General features: G+C 46.8%; 1 protein-coding gene across 1 annotated transcript in view; it reads left to right on the top strand.

Moving 5' to 3' along the window:
- The window catches only part of Cad88c (cadherin 88C), a 194,998-nt gene that overhangs the window by 114,183 nt on the left and 62,295 nt on the right, over positions 1-18,520 (top strand). The window contains 1 exon segment of the mRNA XM_077677889.1: positions 3,783-3,886. Within this exon segment, the coding sequence (XP_077534015.1) occupies positions 3,814-3,886 (73 nt within the window). The 5' untranslated portion in view covers positions 3,783-3,813.

The raw sequence follows: 18,520 nt of genomic DNA, 5'->3' as shown, positions 1-18,520 counted from the left end.
GTGCACTACAGTTGAACAGGCCACTTCCAAAAAGGACACACGCCTCGCAACACCTACATACCACAGAATCAGTGAAAGAGAAATAAAGTTATGTAGCTGATGTTCACGGGGATATCGTTTTGTTTTTTTAACGTAATATGAGCACAAGAGTCGGCCGTCTTTGAGAGCCTCCTTGTATGGTGAATATTGTAGCCCAATTTGTTTCCGGTGCAGAACGGGGAGTTTGGAGAAAGCTTGTTTGCGTTCTGCTTCCGGTATTTCGTCGGCGCTTCCGAAATACCCGGCTGTTCAGCATAAGGCAACATTTTCGTATTAGAGCCAGGAGCAGCTGCGTCCAGGGCTGATTGAGGCGCTATTTAAGCTCTACGCGTGTAAGCGCCTCTGAAAAATGGCTCCCTTTGTATTAAACCGGGCTGTTCTTATTACGCACATTTCCGCGTAAAATGGGCCAGCGCAACTGCGCCGCGCAGTTGTCCTCTCGAAACCACTTCCGCGATAAAGAATGACACAGATCTCTATCCAGCCAAGACGCTTCAGGTGTGCGCGCCAGTGTAGGCGCCGGGAAAGAGAAAGCGATGAGTGGAAACGGGGAAAAAAAAAGAAAACCCGCACGAAGAAGTCGACACAAACTTTCATTTCTAAACGCCCGGGAAGTTGCACAATCATTAACTTCGGAAGGAGTAATGACACCCACTTGGACTCAGGAGCGCATGCCAGCAACAATAAGACTTGAAGCTAGAGGCACCCTCAGCTTCCTGGCGGCGTGTTTGTAAGCGATCCTGCCATAAGTAACGCGCGACCTAAGAATAGCCCCACGTTTGTTCAAGGCTGGCACGTTGTATGAAAGGAAGGAAAATTCAAAGCGTGCTGCTATGAATCACGGATACAGCGCTAAGAAAGCAAACTTTTGGGGGGTTAGGGGCGATACTTTCCGAAGTAAGCAAAATTGATAGTGTCCGTAACCAACATGGTATTGTGGGATCTGTAAAGGGAGTAGCAGGAGTCGCTGCTAGGAGCGTTCTCGGATGGGACCCGCTATTAAGTGCGGAACGCAAAGCCCAGCGCGGTGACTCAGTATCTAAGGCGTTGCCCCCCTGAGCACAAGGTCGAGGGCTCGATTCCTGTCCTCGACGGCTGCTTTTCAGATGGAGTGGGAAAATTCCAAGGTGGTCTAAATTAATCCGTAGTTCTTTACACTGCGATGCACCGAATGAAGGATTGGCTGCTGTGCTGCGTAATACCCCTAATTTAAATCCAGTCCTAGTCTTATGCTACGGTAATACCACTGGTAACACCATGAATGCTTGCAGCAATATCATTCTGGATATGGTCAACTGAATTTTAACGCGTAAGCATTGGCACGGCTACTTCCGTCGGAATAAAATGCGCCCGTAAGATGGCTCGTTGTGCTCCATGCGAATACATAGAGCCTTATGAAGTTATTTAATGAAATATCCTAGGGACCTTATATTTTGTTGTAAGTGCTTATAATGCCCTGAAAGAAGTGTTTGCCCAGAAATGAATTTGTGTATAGTAGTGAAGCCAATTTCAAAGGGGCTCAAATCCAAGGGATTCGTGAAGTATTGCGGAGGATTTAATAAAAGGCCCCGCGGCATTCATATCGTGACAGCACTGCTCATGTTTTATCTGGAAAAATGTATTCGCGGCAGTGCTTTTGGGTGTAGTATTGGGGTTGACATTAATCGTACTCGGTATATGGCAGTTAAACGTGCCATACAGTTTAAAGTTGGCTTTTTCACATTACTTTCGTGAGGTCTTACGCCAGCACATGGCCTAGGCACGCAAGAAAGCCTAGAAGGAGCCTGGAGGACTTCGCGTACGCGGTATGAATGAATGCAGCCAGAATGCTTGCGCCATATCAGACAGTTCCTCACAGGAGCTTCGTTCAGATTTTTTATCAGCTACAGCGGACGGGTAGTACGGCCTTGTCTGGGGTCTCTCTTTGTGTGCCGTATCCGTTTCCTGCCGCACTCTTCCCCCGCTTTCTATTGGCATGCATTGTCTGGAACTCCTGCTGGGAGGCAAACTGAGTTCCAGAACCTCCTTCGTAAATGATCCTGCAGCCTTGCTTTTGTAATTGTATAACTTCACACTATTCTGAAAAAAAAAGAAAAAAAGAAAAGACGCTATGTTTGTAGAGCTACACATATTAAGGAAGGAGGGTCGATAAGAAATGATGCAAAGTTACGGCAAGCTGTTGCGATACTTCCCCGTCAGCATTAGCGGGCCGCCTGCCTCTGGAATCGTACCGGCCCTTTCTTGCTACAAACAAACAAACAAACAAACAAACAAACAAACAAACAAACAAACAAACAAACAAACAAACAAACAAACAAACAAACAAACAAACAAACAAACAAACAAACAAACAAACAAACAAACAAACAAACAAACAAACAAACAAACAAACAAACAAACAAACAAACAAACAAACAAACAAACAAACAAACAAACAAACGAACGAACGAACGAACGAACGAACGAATAAACAAACAAACAAACAAACAAACAAACAAACGAACGAACGAACGAACGAATAAACAAACAAACAATAAATAGATAAATAAATAAATAAATAAACAAATAAATAAATAAACAAATAAATAAAAGAACCGTTTCGAGGCCACGCGCAAATGGTTTGTACTGAGCCTCTGCGTCACCTTATGGGTACTTCTCGCAAATCGCATTGGTGGCATGTCGCGTTACTCTGCGGAAAACCCATGTGAGGTCCGTCGGACTGTGTGTAGCTGGAGCAGGTTTAGTGTGCCTAGCGCGCGCAACGCCAAATATAAAACGAAACATACGGCCTAGCCTGTTGCAAAAGCTGCACCTCCGCCAGCACAGGCCTGCTGCGGCAAAGCAACACTCGGAAGTGCGGGGCAGTTCTCACCTTCGGCGGCGCATACGCCATACGACAGGCGGGATACTTCTCACTCCCTCTTACGAGTAGCCTACGATAGAATTGCCGCTGCTCGCAGTTGTCGCTGCAAAACAATGTCAAATGTGTCAAGAAGTTACGGGGACTACCATGCGGGGACTACCTCGAGAATAGTGTATTAAAATAACGCCCGTTATTATTATTCTGTCATGGTTGGATCATAGCGTGCTTTCGCTGCACTGCGCTGAGGAAGCTGTATGGCACGCAGTTAAGGTTCCAACTGTTCGTGAGACTAGAAGGTACTTATATGACCAGTTTAACACGTTGATATGGTAACGTGTCTCGCAGGAAATGGAGGAGAAATGGTCTTCGATGATCAGAAGTTTTTTCCAGAACATTGTCATAATGGAGGGAGAGGTTGAGGGCGAGATCTCATTAAGACGGACCGAACTCAAACAATCGGGGATTCTTTATAAGTTCCACTGTTTTCAACGGAAAGGTCTTGGCATCGAATACGTATGGCGGTATGTCTTAGTTCGCACGTGGCCCTTTTAACGAAGGTTTTTTCTCGCGGATAAACATTTTTCCAGGCGTCTTTACGTTTGGTCTCGTTTCGTTGTTTCGGCGACGTAGTATTGCGTTTATCCCTGGGACCATGGCAGTCAGTGATGCGGGAGAAAGGCCGTCGTTTTGCGCTAGTGCATGCCAGGACGAGTCGCATGCATGCATCGCGATGGCCAGAAATCATTACCAGGGGACTGGATCGTCTCTTACGTATAGCCTTCTCTCGGTGTTGTTTAGACGCCTGGCGCGCCATTAGGGCAGTCATAAGGCTGGCGTTGTGAAGCGCATTCTGAGGGCGAACCGTTTGTGTGTTTTGCAGGCCGTGGCGTAAGCCGGAGAGCCATGGCACGATGTCGACACGGGCCTGGTCCAGGTTAACACCGCTGGTCGCATTCCTGGCCGCATGCATCGTTAGCACGCAAGGTAAGTCCAGCCGCGCTGCTATACGAACGGCCCGCATTTTGCGCCACCGGGCTCTTCTTGGGAGGGCGGAGCAGCTGGCCTGGACGAGCCAACAAAGCGTACTACCGCTGATCGGCTTGGTTCTCTTACAGCTAAAAAAACAACACAAAACAAGCAGAAGGAAGTTTTGAATCATCACAGTTTCAACATGTTTTGAAAAAGGTGTTCTTTCGAGCTTTTTTCTTTATAAAACATTCAGAAATTGAGCACTTGATTGTGTAATTGGTGCTGTGAGCCACTTAGATTTCAAGAGGAATTTCAGTACGCGGCAGTAAAATAAAGCCGATTATTACGCTCGTCAGGCATAGACTACCTCAGCGTTTCCCGCCAGACGTACAAATGAGTGTCTTGACATAAAACGTTGACAGGAAATGAGCGCACTCATAACTTTGTGTGTGAGTGCACTCACATCCGCAGCCCTTGAGTTACGTACTAATTGTGTTTTATAACCAGTTTTCCGAGCGAAGCGTTGTTACGTGAGTTCATGCCGCCGTATTTGTTTTGTGCTGATGCGAGCCGTGAAAAAACGTGCATAGGATCCCTCACCATATCCGTATAAGGTGAGGGCGCGGAAGCGTTTCTTTTCGCTGGGTTCATGGACGAGTCATTTGCCGATGCTGACTATATGGTCTTCAACCTCGACATCACAGTTACTGCAGCTACTTGTTGCAGAATCTTTATCCATGCCGCTGCGACAGTGCGCCCACAGAAGCTCAAGGCCAGTCGAGGCAGCGGGCGTAATGCCTGATGAACGCGCTTCTGTTGGTGCTTTATTGTTATTTTAACACGAAAGGGTTTTATTCCCGGATACACGAAGATTTCGCATACGTCATATCCGTCACGGAAATAACGCCAGTCCCCAGTACGACGAAACAAGTGGCCTGTAAAGGGTGCACCCCTGCACACAGGGTCTTCTTGCGGGGAAGCAACCTTTAGTACTAAAGAGTACTAAACGCGTTGGCGCATATTCATCGAGTGATTAGTGAGAAGTTTAGGATAATAGTGGTAGGGAAACCTGCACCGATAACATCAGCGCCACAAAAGACTGCGGAAAGGGAAATAAGTTTGAGCAACCTTGATTGGAAAAAAGCAGAGCAAAAGGTTTCCCCTCAGACAGCAGTGGGCCCGGACGGAATACCAATGCAACTGATAAACCTACTTGGACCTAAAAGTAAGGAATCGTTTATGAGGGCAATAGATAAGGTAATAGAAACCAAACAAGTACCAGAGGACTGGTTAGAAAGTAGGATGAATTTAATATATAAAGGCAGAGGAGACAAAGCCAGTATTGAGTCATACAGACCACTCACAGTAACGTCAGTGGTGTATAGATTCGTAATGCAGGCGATAAAATCAGAAATTCAAGCATGGATGGAAGAAAATGAAATACTTGGGGAACTGCAGAATGGATTTAGACAAGACAGGCGACTGGATGACAATCTGTTCGTGATAACGCAATGCATTGAAATTGCGAAAGCACAGAATAGACCACTATGGATTACGTTCTTGGACATTAAAGGGGCATATGACAACGTAAACAGAGAACGGCTGTGGAGAATGTTGAAACTCCAGGGATTAGATGACGAGTTAGTACAGTTCCTTATAGCAATCTATAAAGACAATAGAGTGCACCTTACTTGGGAAGGACAGAAATGCGCCCGGCAGGTCAACATCCATCGGGGACTGAAACAGGGATGCCCTTTGAGCCCAATACTGTTCATGCTTTACATGGCAGGGTTAGAAAAGAAACTGGAAGAAAGTCAAGTAGGGTTTAGCCTAACCCATATGCTGCAAGGCGAAGTGGTACAACAGCATATTCCGGGAATGTTATACGCAGACGACATTGTTCTTTTAGCTGATAACCAAACCGATATGCAGCGGCTAATAAATATTTGCGGCCAGGAAGCCACTGACCTCGGGTTAAATTTCGGTGCAGAAAAATCAGGAATAATGGTTTTCAATGACGCTACCACCGACGTAGTGTCTATCCAGCAAGGCGAATTACCTAGAGTCAAGGAATATAAATATTTGGGAGTGTGGATAAACGAAGGGGATAGCTACTTAAGTACTCACGAGGAGCAATTTAAGGTTAAGGGAAAGCGAAACGCAGCTATAATGAAGCATAGAGCTCTGTGGGGGTATAACAAATATGAAGTAGTAAGAGGAATGTGGAAAGGAGTAATGGTTCCGGGTCTCACGTTTGCGAATGCTGTACTCTGCTTAAAATCAGACGTTCTATCACGCCTTGAAGTAAACCAGAGAACGGTAGGACGTCTGGCCTTAGGCGCGCATGGAAAAACAACTAACGAAGCAGTTCAGGGAGATATGGGCTGGGCGTCGTTTGAAGTTAGAGAAGCTCAGAGTAAAATATGCTTTGAGATGAGGTTGAGGGCAATGGATCAACGAAGGTGGGCAGCTAAGGTTTTTAGGTACCTATACTTGAAAAGCGTGGACACGCAGTGGTTAAGAAAGACTAGAAGGCTAACGATGAAATACGGAAAGAACAGTGGGGAATCCAAAACAGCCAAGGTAACCAAAAAAGAGGCAAGGCAGATTGAAACGAATAAATGGAGGGAAAAAATGGAAGCCAAAACGTCGTTAGAGATGTACAGGGCTGAGAAGATGAACATCAGAAAGGAAAATTTCTACGATAATTCCCAGGGCAGTGCTTTGCTTTTTGAGGCTAGAGCAGGTTGCCTGCGAACTAAGAGTTTTGTGGGGAAGTATTCACAAAATGATGGGGTATGCGTGGTCTGCGGAAAAGAAACAGAAACTATGCGGCACATCGTGCTAGAATGTGAGGGTATCCATCCAAATCTACATGAAGGGAATATTGGGCTGTCAGAAGCCCTAGGATTTAAAGGTATCACAGAGGAAGTTAACTTCAAGGCTGTCGAGGGGACGAAAAGAAGATTAGAATGCTGGTGGACGAAAAGCAGAGAGGGGAATATTGCCTAGGACAGTTACCACTTGTAACAGAAAAAAAAAAGTATTTTGTGCCTAATAAGCTTTTTGTGCCTGCCCTAAGCAGCGCTAGTATTGAACCAAAAGTGTAAAACATAGGTATATTAGTCTTTTTTGGTAAGATGACATGTCATCACCCCGATACAAAGGGGAAACCAATAGAAATCATCATCATCATCATCATCAGTACGTTATACTTAGGTTGTTCGTTTTCGGTTTTTATATTTTAACACGAAAGTGTTTTATGCCGGGATACACCAAAATTTCACTGACGCCATATCCGTCCCAAAAAGGACGCAAGTACACCTCTGCCAAAGCAACCCGCCAGCAGGACGTCACTCGCGAAGCACACCCACAAGGCAGCCGCCGTCCCGCAAATCTTGCTCAGCTTCAGATTTCGCTGCACATTTCCCTTTGGTGTTTTACCGATTCCTATGACAGGGGAATGAACCACAGTTTTTAAGCAATTGAGTATGTCATTTGCGTTAGCGCTCAGCCGACTGGAAAATCGGCCATTTAAAGTAGAAACTATTCTAAGTCAACGGTCTTTACCATCGACCTCGCAGAAGGCGACGAAAGCCCTTTTACGTTTCCTGAGCGAAACGAACTTGCGTTAAAGACTATAGTGCCCGAAATGGGACTAGAGTGCGCGCCTTCCCACTCCTATCTCTTCCTCTTCTCCCGCCCTCTCTTTTCTCCCCTGAACCCCACTACCCCAGTGCAGGGTAGCAGACCTGGCTCTACACCTGGTTAACTTTCCGGCCTTTCCGTCCTCCCTTCTTCCTTCCTTCCTTTCCCCCAGTGCTCCCTGAAAAAAAAAAAAAAAAAAAAGGTGCTTGCCCTCGATCTGAGCCGATTAGATGATCAGCCGTTCAGGTTAGAGACAACCTGAGGACACCGTTCCCTACCATCAAGTTTACAAAAGGCGACAAAAGCCCTCTTTATTTTTATTGCGGTACATGCTTACGTGAACGTCTCTAATGCACTTGACATTAGTGCACTAAGAGTGCGAGCGTTGACACTCCCATATCCTCCTTTTCGCCTGTCCTCTCTTTCATCCCTCTGAACCCCATCCCCCAGTGCAGGGTAGCAAACCGGGCTCTACACCTGGTTAACCTATCAACCTTTCAGTTCGTTTTTCTCGTCCTCCTCGCCCTGTGTAACGCGGCAATGGGAATTGAGCGCGCGCCGATTATTTCCTGTGTGTGTGTGTTTTTTTTTTAATTTTTTGATGCAGGCCATGGAATGCGTCGCAGCCAGCAGGAATTGAGGGCGACTAGAGTTTGCTGTTTTGTGGGCGCTTTTTCGTACGCCAGCCGCGTGCCCGCTTTCGCCAACCTAGCCCGGTAACGCTTTCGCGTTTATAAAATTAATGAGCTTTAGCTCTTGTTTTCTATTTGGCAGAACGGCAGCAGTAACAACCACAATGCTTCGGGAGCTTTCAAAGACGTTTTCGTCCGATAAAGAGTTGGAAGCGCACGACCACGATTCTGTGGAGTTCTTGCGAACACGAAGAGAAAATAATTGAATTTGTTAAACCCAGACGTGCGTCTTGTGCATTAATATGGTGTCCCCACACAGAAATGCAGTGCGGTAGTTACAGCGGTAACCCGCCTCCTCCCTGCTCGCCCCAGCTCCATCCTTTCTGTTTTCTTCTGTTCTTGTGACCGTGCTCCCATGTTATATATAGTTTCACGGCTGAAAATGGTCTTAAAAGATCGTGTTTGCAATGTGCCAAGGAGACAAGAAAAAGAAAATGATGCAGGCACTGAAGGTTATCGCCCTGCATGAGTTCCAAAACACTGTTTGAACAATTGGTATTGTGTCCCGTTACTCCCGAAGTACATTGTGCATTCATGGGGCTTAAATTCGCGCTGTGATGATATATTGGCGACTTCAAGAAATCATGATGTGTGACACACGGTCGTTTTCGTTTTTCACCTCAATGAGAAAAACGGCCGCAGCAGCCGTGGTCGAACGCCGGGTTTTTGGGCTGAACCACCGCTGAGCCACTGAACCATCGCAGCGGGTACATCCAGTTTAGCTTGCACGGTCGGTCAGTCAGGGTATATTTGCGGCTCGAGGTATTGTGTGGAGCCTGAAGTTGGGGCGGTTGCTCTCAGCTAAAGACGTAGAGGCCAGGGGCAAGAAGGTTTGCCAGGTACCTTTTTAAACCGCATGAACAATTGCTAAATGATCTATACTCTGTAACCACTAAATACTCCTGCGCAATGTTCCGTTTGCTCCACAGGATCAATTTTTAGGCCTGGAAGGGTGAAGAGGGGAATGGTATAAGGGCATAGTAAACTGTAAACTGAATATAGTATCACCAGAGGAGGAACACCGGATTGATAATTTAGAGATTAGATGATAAACGACAAATAGGGGGAGCTTATGTTTATTTCCTTTCTAAAGAAAATGAACATACGCAGTCAACCCACGTTCTGGTATAAAGTTTAAATGTCGATCCTTTCAATACCCCAAGCGAGATGCAGTGGCATCGCACAAAATTTGACTTTAAGAAATTCTCACTTGGTGGTCAGAGAAATTTCTGATTTTGTTCTCGGATGAGCGCTTTTAAAAGATGTATTAAAACTACCAAATTACTTTATTCAAGAATTATTATGTATAATCGTCCTATGCCTTTCAATCAGTAACTTTTAATTCTTGTTTTGGCGCAAAACGCTACAAACGACCTCTTAAAGACACATTTGTCGGCAATTATTGATGCACTAATTTTTGATCAGATACCGCTTGAATACTTAGGACATATTCCAGAATGAATGTGTATAACTAGAGGTCACAACAATGCTTGCCAAGGATTAATTTTTTCACAAAACAGCTCGAATAAGAACGCGCTACGATTCTGCTATAGTAAGCACGTCTTCAGATACTGCTTTACTGCTTTATCAGGTCTTTACTTCACCATTGATTGACAGGGTTGTTTGTAAGACCTAAAAGTGAGGAGAGAGGTTACGGCGGCATTTAAACGTGTACTTGTGATGTAAGAATACGTGAGCACCACTTCTCGTTGAGTTGTGAAAGTATGTGTCTGGGTGCTTATGTTCTTTGACGTCAGTTACGAAGTCAAAGTGTCCGGTTGCGTTACAGGGGTCTTGCAACTCTTTTTCAACTTCTTTCGAAATGTTAAATACTTGCAAAAAGTAGTCAGCCAACACATCCAGTACTTAGATTGGGGGGCCACAAAGTACTTCAGCCAAAAATTACTGCTCTATGCCCATCAGACAACTTTGAAACTTGCTCAAAAATGTTTCTCTTTCCCCGTGTTGGCGTTCTTCGAGCGCTGAATTACATCATTACAGCGGTTTAGCGGCTATAGACAGCAAAGGTGCTGTTATGTCGACGGACCAGCTTTATTTATAAAAAGAAATAAAACTGACTTTTTTGTCATGGCGAATTGTGATTGCAATGGCCGCGTCGTTAAGGTACGCAAGAACAATATACAATTCCTGCAGGATCTATTAGGGACCACACTGTTCGACACTCGTTTGGCGACTCTCGAGTAATACACCCTTTAAGCACAGACCGATAGTGTATAACGACAATCGCTAATGGTTGTTCGAGCAGGCCCACGAACGCTGCTACCTACGGCTGCCTTATGTGAAGAAATAACGCGCCTCTGGTCACGATGAATTCGCCCATTCAGAGAGGCTGGCCCCCATCGATGTAAAACGGCGCCTGCGGCACGGCGAACGGTGTCCCATCTTACAAGATTTGCAATCGGGGCCTATCTAATGAGTTACGGCCGCGTCTGTGGATATCGCAACATTCTATCCTCCTAATAATTTTCTACGACGACGACGACGAGCCGCTTACGCCAAGCTTTTCGTGCGGCGGGGCGGGCTTGGTTGGAGCCGCGTGCGGGCGTCATTGTCGAAGGACGTCCAAGCGAAGATCTTTTCTTACCATCCGAAAGGTCCCAGCATGCGGGCGAGGAAGGAGAAAAAAAAAGGGGGAAAAAGAAAAGCAGAAACAGGCGGGTGTAAGAAGAAAGGCGCGACGTAATAGTGCGTTGGAAACTTGCATTTCAGTTGAGCATGCTCGCGCAGTGTGCTCAGGTGTAAAATAAGGGGTTATATACAGCGGCGGAGGCGGCGGCGGCTGCATTCAAAGCGCGATCGCCGGTACTTCGCTCACGCGATCACGAACTCGGCGTCGCCGTTTTTGTGCCCGGAAAGGAGACGGAAGCGAGTCGAGCAGCAGCTCCACGAGGGAGCAGAGTGCTGCACGGCGAGGGGTTTTTACTCGCGCCCGCCCGCCTCATCACAAAGTGGCATGAAACGTGGTGTGGAGCGCGAAGAGTTCAAAGTTGAGCCCGGAAAGGAGAGGGGGGACAGGGAGATAGGTACATGGCCACGCCAGGTTTTCTTAACTATTGTGCGGCGGCCCATCGGTGATTGCCCGCTGTAGAAAAGGACGCGTATGCATGCGAGTATGTGACGCCAGCGAGGGCCATTGACTCTCGGGCGAAAGCGAGGACGTGGTTGTTTCTCGAACTCGCTGGGCTACCAAATTGACCTTGCGTGCCTAGTAGGGCCGGCGCAGGAGTTGCATGTCGGCATCCCTGGCGACATCGGGCCCCAGAGACTTCGGCACGACATCCACGGCTCTCTCCAGTCCTTCTGATCCACGTCCGCTGTCCGGTCAACGCGTTAGCCGACAGTGTGGTAGAGTTGTGCGAACTGCATCCTTTTTTTTTCCCGAGCGGAAAAATTGGATGCTGTTATCAAATTGGGCGAAATCCGGTTTGAACAACCTCTTTCAGGAAATTCTGGATTTATTTTTCCAAAGCAAGAAAATATCATTCAGCAGCACCAGTAATTTTTAGGCGCAAACAGTTCTGTCAGTGCATACCAGTGAAATGCTAGCAGCGAAAAAGTGAGTTTGTGGAACTGGAAAAATCGCTGCCTTTAAGGCTGACCATCTTTGCCGTTGCACGATTTAGACTCGCATTAATTTGTAATTACCAATAGCGTCAGTGTGACATTGCATGAATAGGCTGACGCAGAGGCATATAGTAATTTTAGCGCGCTCTCCGTATAGTCATAGTCATGCTGCGGTAATTATCTTCAGGCACGCGTGATTAAAAATTAATCGTCTTGCTAGCATACTTTCCTAAGCCATCGGCGAAGTAAACCGACTTCAAACTTAAGAGGGAGGTTTTATGCGCTGAAGTTATACCTGAACTGTGAGGCTCGTCGTAGTGAAAAAGCTACAGATTAATGTATCGCGTAGCTGCGTACTTCTCTGCAAATGTCGTCTCTTCTGCCGCCCCTCCAACGTAAAGGTCTCTTTTTCTCTCCCCCCGCCCACCTGTCACGCTCTTCCCCTCCTGCCTCGCTCCTCCCACGCTAAACGCGCTGGAGGTTTGCCCAAGCGAAATCAATTTTCCCGCGTTTCATTGCGGCACGCCATTTATTAGAACCTTTAGTTGCTGTCTGACTCGGAATGCGGCCACGAGCTAGCCATTTTTATATTTTTTAGTTAAAACATTGTTTTCAACTTGTCGCTTTTATTTGGTACGGCCAAAATCATGCAGTCCTCTATTTTTAAGAACACTGTAAGCACCACTTGTGCATTTATGCTTTACCTTAAATATTCCTTTTTTTTATTTCTGCGGAACAGTGTTGACAATGTGAGGTATTGGGCCAGATTTAGCGTTTGGAATGATTTTGCCTGTATAAAGTTCTCGCTCAAGAATTCTGTTAAGTTGTGGCCGGGTGGCTGAAACAAGGGACGCACAGACGGACGGACGGACGGACGGATGGACGGACGGACGGACGGACAGACAGACAGACAGACAGACAGACAGACAGACAGACAGACAGACAGACAGACAGACAGACCAAACTTTTCGGTGTTGAGTACCCAAGAAAGACTATAGTGTTTAACAACAGCGGCCGCGACCAGAACACGCAGCATCGCACTGAGTAGCGCGACGCCTTAGTCATTGAGCCACCGCGGTGGGTGTTTGCTTCATTGCAATGATTGAATGGTGGGTGAGGCACGCTGCGGTGAAGCAGACTGGTGGGCGCCCGCTGAAATGAATTTGTTGAGATCGCATTTGTAGCAGCATTGTGAATTCGAATTCATGTAATATACGTGATAATTGATTTTAACCGATCGCCAGTTTTTAACGATCCCAGTTGTTTTCATGTTTTTTATTAAGTTAAAAAAAGCGGATAGCTTTGTGTGTCTGGGACGCAGCATGACGATGCTTTACCGTAGTACCAGTACGGCGGATCTTTCGAATGCGGTGACTGGTCTTTACCGTTATGAACCGGTTGCTCGGGTTGCCTTCGAAAGCAGCGGAAAATATCTTGCTCCTTTTCAGTTCCGGTTCAGCCAGACGTCTCGGGGCTCAGTGAGGCTGTAAAACGTTCGCTCCATTCAACAGCGTGCGCAGGAACGTCTGGACACGAGCGCTGACAAGGAGGTTACAGTGGGCGACACCGCAACGAAGCCGCGAGTTCGCATATGCATAATCTAGAGCCACGCGGTGCTTGCACGGGGGCGAAGTGTCTCAAAACTCGTGCAGCCACGCCCGCGGTCCGAGTCAGTGCACCGGCGCACACGCGTCACACCGAGGGCGGTCGCGTGCTCGGTCCGTCCGCCGCCCACCGTGCTCGGCCGTGCCACGAGCCGCGCAAGGGTGTGGATCTGCTTGGAGGTGCGCTGCCTCGGCCGCACTCTTTATTCCCCGGCCGTGTTTTTTACGGCCGCCTCGGGTGCTTCCTCTCCGGGCGGCGGCGTGCCGAGCTCGGGGGTGGCCCCAAACGGGTTCTCTTCCACGCACGGCGCGCGGAAGAGCCGCCGGGGAGCCGGACCGCTGATAGACGGCCGCTGAATGCCCCCGATTCCTCTTTCCTGGTCCGAGCGTGTTGATTCCGCCTCGCCCGTCCGCGCAGTCGCGAGACGCGCACCATCGCTGTTCAATGCACGCATCCTTCGACTCTACGCGCTGGATTTCGCCCGCTCTCCGTCTAAATTTCACCTTGGTGGGCTCGATTACCGTCTCTGGATGAGATGGCAGGCCACCGGCAAATACGGATAGATTACACTAGCTTATATCGCACACCTTCGCGTTTTTTTTTATCTCGCTGTTACGGAATCTAGGGTTACGTCTATGTATACGTGACCCATGACGTGACCGCTGCTGCGGGCCAGGCGACAAAAAGAATCCGTGTTTGCGATGGCCACCCTGCCTCGTCGGTAAGGGCACTTCGCGCCCGGCTGAGCATCGTTTTGACATCTTCCATGCATTAAAGCAAGAAAAGGGTGCACGCGACTGGTCTCGATGTTCTGTAAGCTTTTATTTTCTTTTTGCATCAATCACTTTTTTAGGAACTCGATCATAAGGCGAAGAAGTGCAGCAACCGTTTTCTGAGCACGATCATCTTTCACAGAGCTAACTAGAAGGAAGTTCTGCAAATAAGGAACAGCTGCAAGGAGAGGGTGTTTACCAGACGGCCTCACGATATGAAACAAGTATGCGGGAATTGGGCGCGGTTGAGGCGTGAGAGCGCAGAAAAAATAGGAAGCTGCGAGGGAGACAATTCACCAAGCGCAGCGGAGAATATCTTCCCCTGCGAACAACACCATTATTAACGTTCGAACTAGGTCAGTTCTCTCGTGTGGGAAAACTTGCGGTGTCTTTGTGGCGCGTCATGTTTTCCTGATCTTACAAACGTTCTGCCATTTTTTGTCTGCTTTCATCTCCTACTGTGTGGCACGTTGCTACCTTTCGCGTTTCACATGCGTTACTTTGAAACAGATAAAGTGTTTTTTCTTCGCATTTCAACTGCAAAATCCCGCTCATTGTGGTATTGTGACCTAACCACCACAAACGTGCTGTCATGAAGTGGAGTAGTACTGTTGAATTGTGCGCACTTCTATAGCCCACCCTGCTTGGATTTAGTGCCCGCAGTAATAAATAAATAAATAAATAAATAAATAAATAAATAAATAAATAAATAAAGAAATAAATAAATAAATAAATAAATAAATAAATAAATAAATAAATAAATAAATAAATAAAAATTAATATTAGCGCAAGTACCACCCCCCACCTTCGTTTTTATGTTTTCCTCTAAAATTTTTTTTCGGGTATGCTGAACTGCATTCACCTCTTTACGAGGCATGCATGCTGCGTTTATGTGTTTCTGTAAGTGTCTGTAACTGGCAGCTTTTGCGCTCTATTAGTTTGTAGCAACTGGCGCTGCACTTGTTTAATTGTTTCTGGTTGTTACGTTGTATCATTGATACCAGGATTTTTTGATAATAAATTTATCCTTTCAAGCTGTAGCAATGAAAATAAGGCGCATATACCTGTATTCACATGTAAATCGCCACTGTAGCTCGTTTTCCCCTTACGAATGAACATTTGCGCATTCACGAGGATCTGCCTACAGGCAATGCATGTATTTGTTGCTGCACACTGAATACATTCACAATCAATCTTTCCTCTTCTGAAACCATTTCCGTAAGTACAAATCAATAAAGAGATTATAGTAGCTTGCATGTGCCTTTTTTGTTCATGCGGGGACCGAAGCAGGAGACACAGCAATTTCCTCAAATTTATTCAAAGCTTGTGTCAAGAGCGTGTCCGGGTAGCAGGATTCCGACGATTCGGGAGTGGGGATTTTCGCGCCACTCTAGAACTGCGGAGGATGTCGTCTGCTTAATTTGTTTTAGAGACAACAGGCAAGGAATGGTTCTTTAAGAGCGCACGCAAAGCGTAGTGGATAGGCTTGAAGATGAATATGAAAGAAAAAGGGAAGTAATGGCAAAGATCCGGGCAGCAAAACAGCACTTATCGCAGAGAGTATACATAAGTACAAAAACGAATCGAAGCGCCTTTGAAAAAAACATCAAGCAGAACACGCTCTAGACCCATAACAAACACTAGTTGTCCTCTGTCGCATACAAAAAAAAAAAAAAGCCTAGAATCAGTGAATGTTTCCATCGCCTAGTTCTGTAGCCGAACTTAGAAAGCAGATTGAATCCAGAATATTTCAAGACAGCTGATAGGTGTTACTCTATGTTCAGACTACCGTGATGTTCACACTACCGTGATGCCGCAAAAGCCGTATCGTGATCTATGGACGTAAAAAAAAAGGCATGTCATGCAGTTCGGTTGGCTGAGACGTGAAATTACGTCATTCTTTAAAGTTATTACGACAGTTGCGGCAACAGTCTGAACCTGGCATCATGCTTATAAACACGAACTAAGCACTATCAATTGAAGGACCAACCTATGAAAAGGATAGTCAAGTGCAAATTTTGGAAGCCTAAATGAAGCGGAGAGAGCATGGAATGTGGAACACAGAAAACAGGCAGGCCGCACAATCGAGTGAGATACGAATAGTAAGGGATGAGATGAGATGTGTAAGCAAACACATAACTAGGTGGAGACACGCAATAGCAATAAATATAGCCCGTGAAAAGTCTTAAATCGCGTGACGTTGGACAGAAGCGGTTGGAAGTCTGTGGAAGAGCCCTTCGTCCTGCTGGGCACCACAAATGGTTGATGATGATGGCACGCACTACGCCATTATTACTGTGTTCAATTTTGCGTCTTCAATGTTATACAGGTCCTGCAGCCACGCGCTCCAAGCTTGGCATATTTGAAAGCTGTGCGATGATTTACCCATATACCGCTGTTACGATCTTGTGTGGATGATGTATCGCCTCTTCGCTGTCTTCACTTTCTCGTTCACGAGACGCGGTCACCGAGGGCGGAGGTGGAGACCGCCGATCACACTAACGTTTCCGAAACTGACAAAAAGAAACCCGGGCCACTCCCACGTGAATGTGGAATCCACAGCGCATGATCGGGCATTCCGTTTGACAGGTGGCTTTAACGACTGATCTTTGGTGGGTGCTCCATCGCTGCTTCTACTTTCCCGATTCTTGGCGCACCTTCTTGCGCGAATACGTGGCGAAGAGCGCTCGTAGGCATTGTGTTTTGTTGTTGTTGTTGTTGTTGTGCCAATAAGCGCGGGATGACGTGGCCGCCGTGTGAGTCCGGCCTGGTTCCCCCCTACCGCGCCACAGGCAGCCGTCTCGTGACGGGGTGTGTGCCCTCGTTCGAACATGTTCTGTCTGACTCTCGCTAGTCGCTTCCTGCCGCTGTACTGTGCTCCTTGTCGGAAAGTAACACCAAACACCTAACGAACTCAGATGCTGCGTACGCTGGAAAGAAGGATGCTGACATCATCGCTTAGCTTATCCGCTGCCTTCCTTTGGCGTATTCCTCTTGAAGTAATATTTTCGACGTCTTTTGAGGATGCTTCTTCGCGCAAGGCCTGATTTTTTCGCCAGTAGTGCAAGCGCACCATATACTACTCTCACCCTCCCCATAACACGCACAGAAACAAGCCAACGGTCAACCTAACTGATTTGCTGCCGAAGTTAGAAACAAACTAAATATCAACGAAAGCGAAGCAAGGCTTGCAGGAATGGGCGCATTATTTCTCGATGTCTGCAAAGAAAGACATTAAAACGCATCCCTCCACGGACATGCAAATGAAATTATCATCGAACGGAAAAAACTTTATAGTGCATCGTGCGCAATGAAAAATGTTTCCTACCCAGTTCCTGCCCATACGTCCTTATCTGCAATTAACGCCTAAGTACCATGTCATGTCCTCAGAGCAGTCGAGTGCCATTAAACAAGTTCCTTCAAATAAGAGGTGAAGCTGGGGAGTTCGTAAACACAGACAGCTCTCAAGGCTTTCATTTCCCGCTATACCTCTGCTTACCAAAGACACACTGAAGAGCGGCGCAGGCATCAGCTTTCCTAGAGCTTTAGCACAGAGGGGCTTTAAAGAAAGACCATGCTACGAGACTAATGTCTTTAGATATAAGCTGGTGCAAGTCACGGCGCTAATGCCCGCAGCGTACTTTCGAGGAGCGGGGTCATGTTGATACAGCCGCTGCAGATGAAGTCATTAATGAGGAAAGGAATCAAGTAATCTCAACCGTGGTTTGCATCCAAAACCTTACATTGCTCACAAAAGCTTTCGCATTTCACTGAATGCTTGGTGGAGAGCGCAGCGAATCCATTTTTTTTTCTTGCGAACTTCCTTTTTGGCGTTCACGATTTTCTTTCTGGGGTACGACTTGTTGTACTGATTTGTTTCTATGGTCGACACGGGTACCTTGTTCCCGCTTCACGCTCCGAGACACTCCCGTGGGCCATATTTTCCAGACCGTTTAAAAGCTACTTACGGTGTACTGGAAACAGCAGCAAGTCAGTGAAGAAAGACATTAAAGATCGATGGCCCGTTATACATAGCCGTAGTGGCAAAAAATGCCTGTTTGTGTGAGTGTGTGTGTGTGTGTGTGTGTGTGTGTGAGAGAGAGAGAGAGAGAGAGAGAGAGAGAGAGAGAGAGAGAGAGAGAGAGAGAGAGAGAGAGAGAGAGAGAGAGAGAGAGAGAGAGAGAGAGAGAGAGAGAGAGAGAGAGAGAGAGAGAGAGAGAGAGAGAGAGAGCCAGCCGCATTACTGAAAAGCCGTGAGGATGACGGAATTCGGAGTGGCCCGGACTCTGTGACCATGCTTTAGTACTGGTGTACTTCAGGTCTTTTCCCATCGAGTAAATGACCTG

The sequence above is a fragment of the Haemaphysalis longicornis genome, unplaced genomic scaffold, assembly GCF_048455015.1.
Source record: "Haemaphysalis longicornis isolate Haplotype H1 unplaced genomic scaffold, Haemaphysalis longicornis Haplotype H1 scaffold_1, whole genome shotgun sequence".
Classification (NCBI taxonomy): Eukaryota; Metazoa; Arthropoda; class Arachnida; order Ixodida; family Ixodidae; genus Haemaphysalis; species Haemaphysalis longicornis.
The sequence above is the reverse complement of the archived record's forward strand: the minus strand, read 5'-3'. Positions and strand labels throughout refer to the sequence as shown.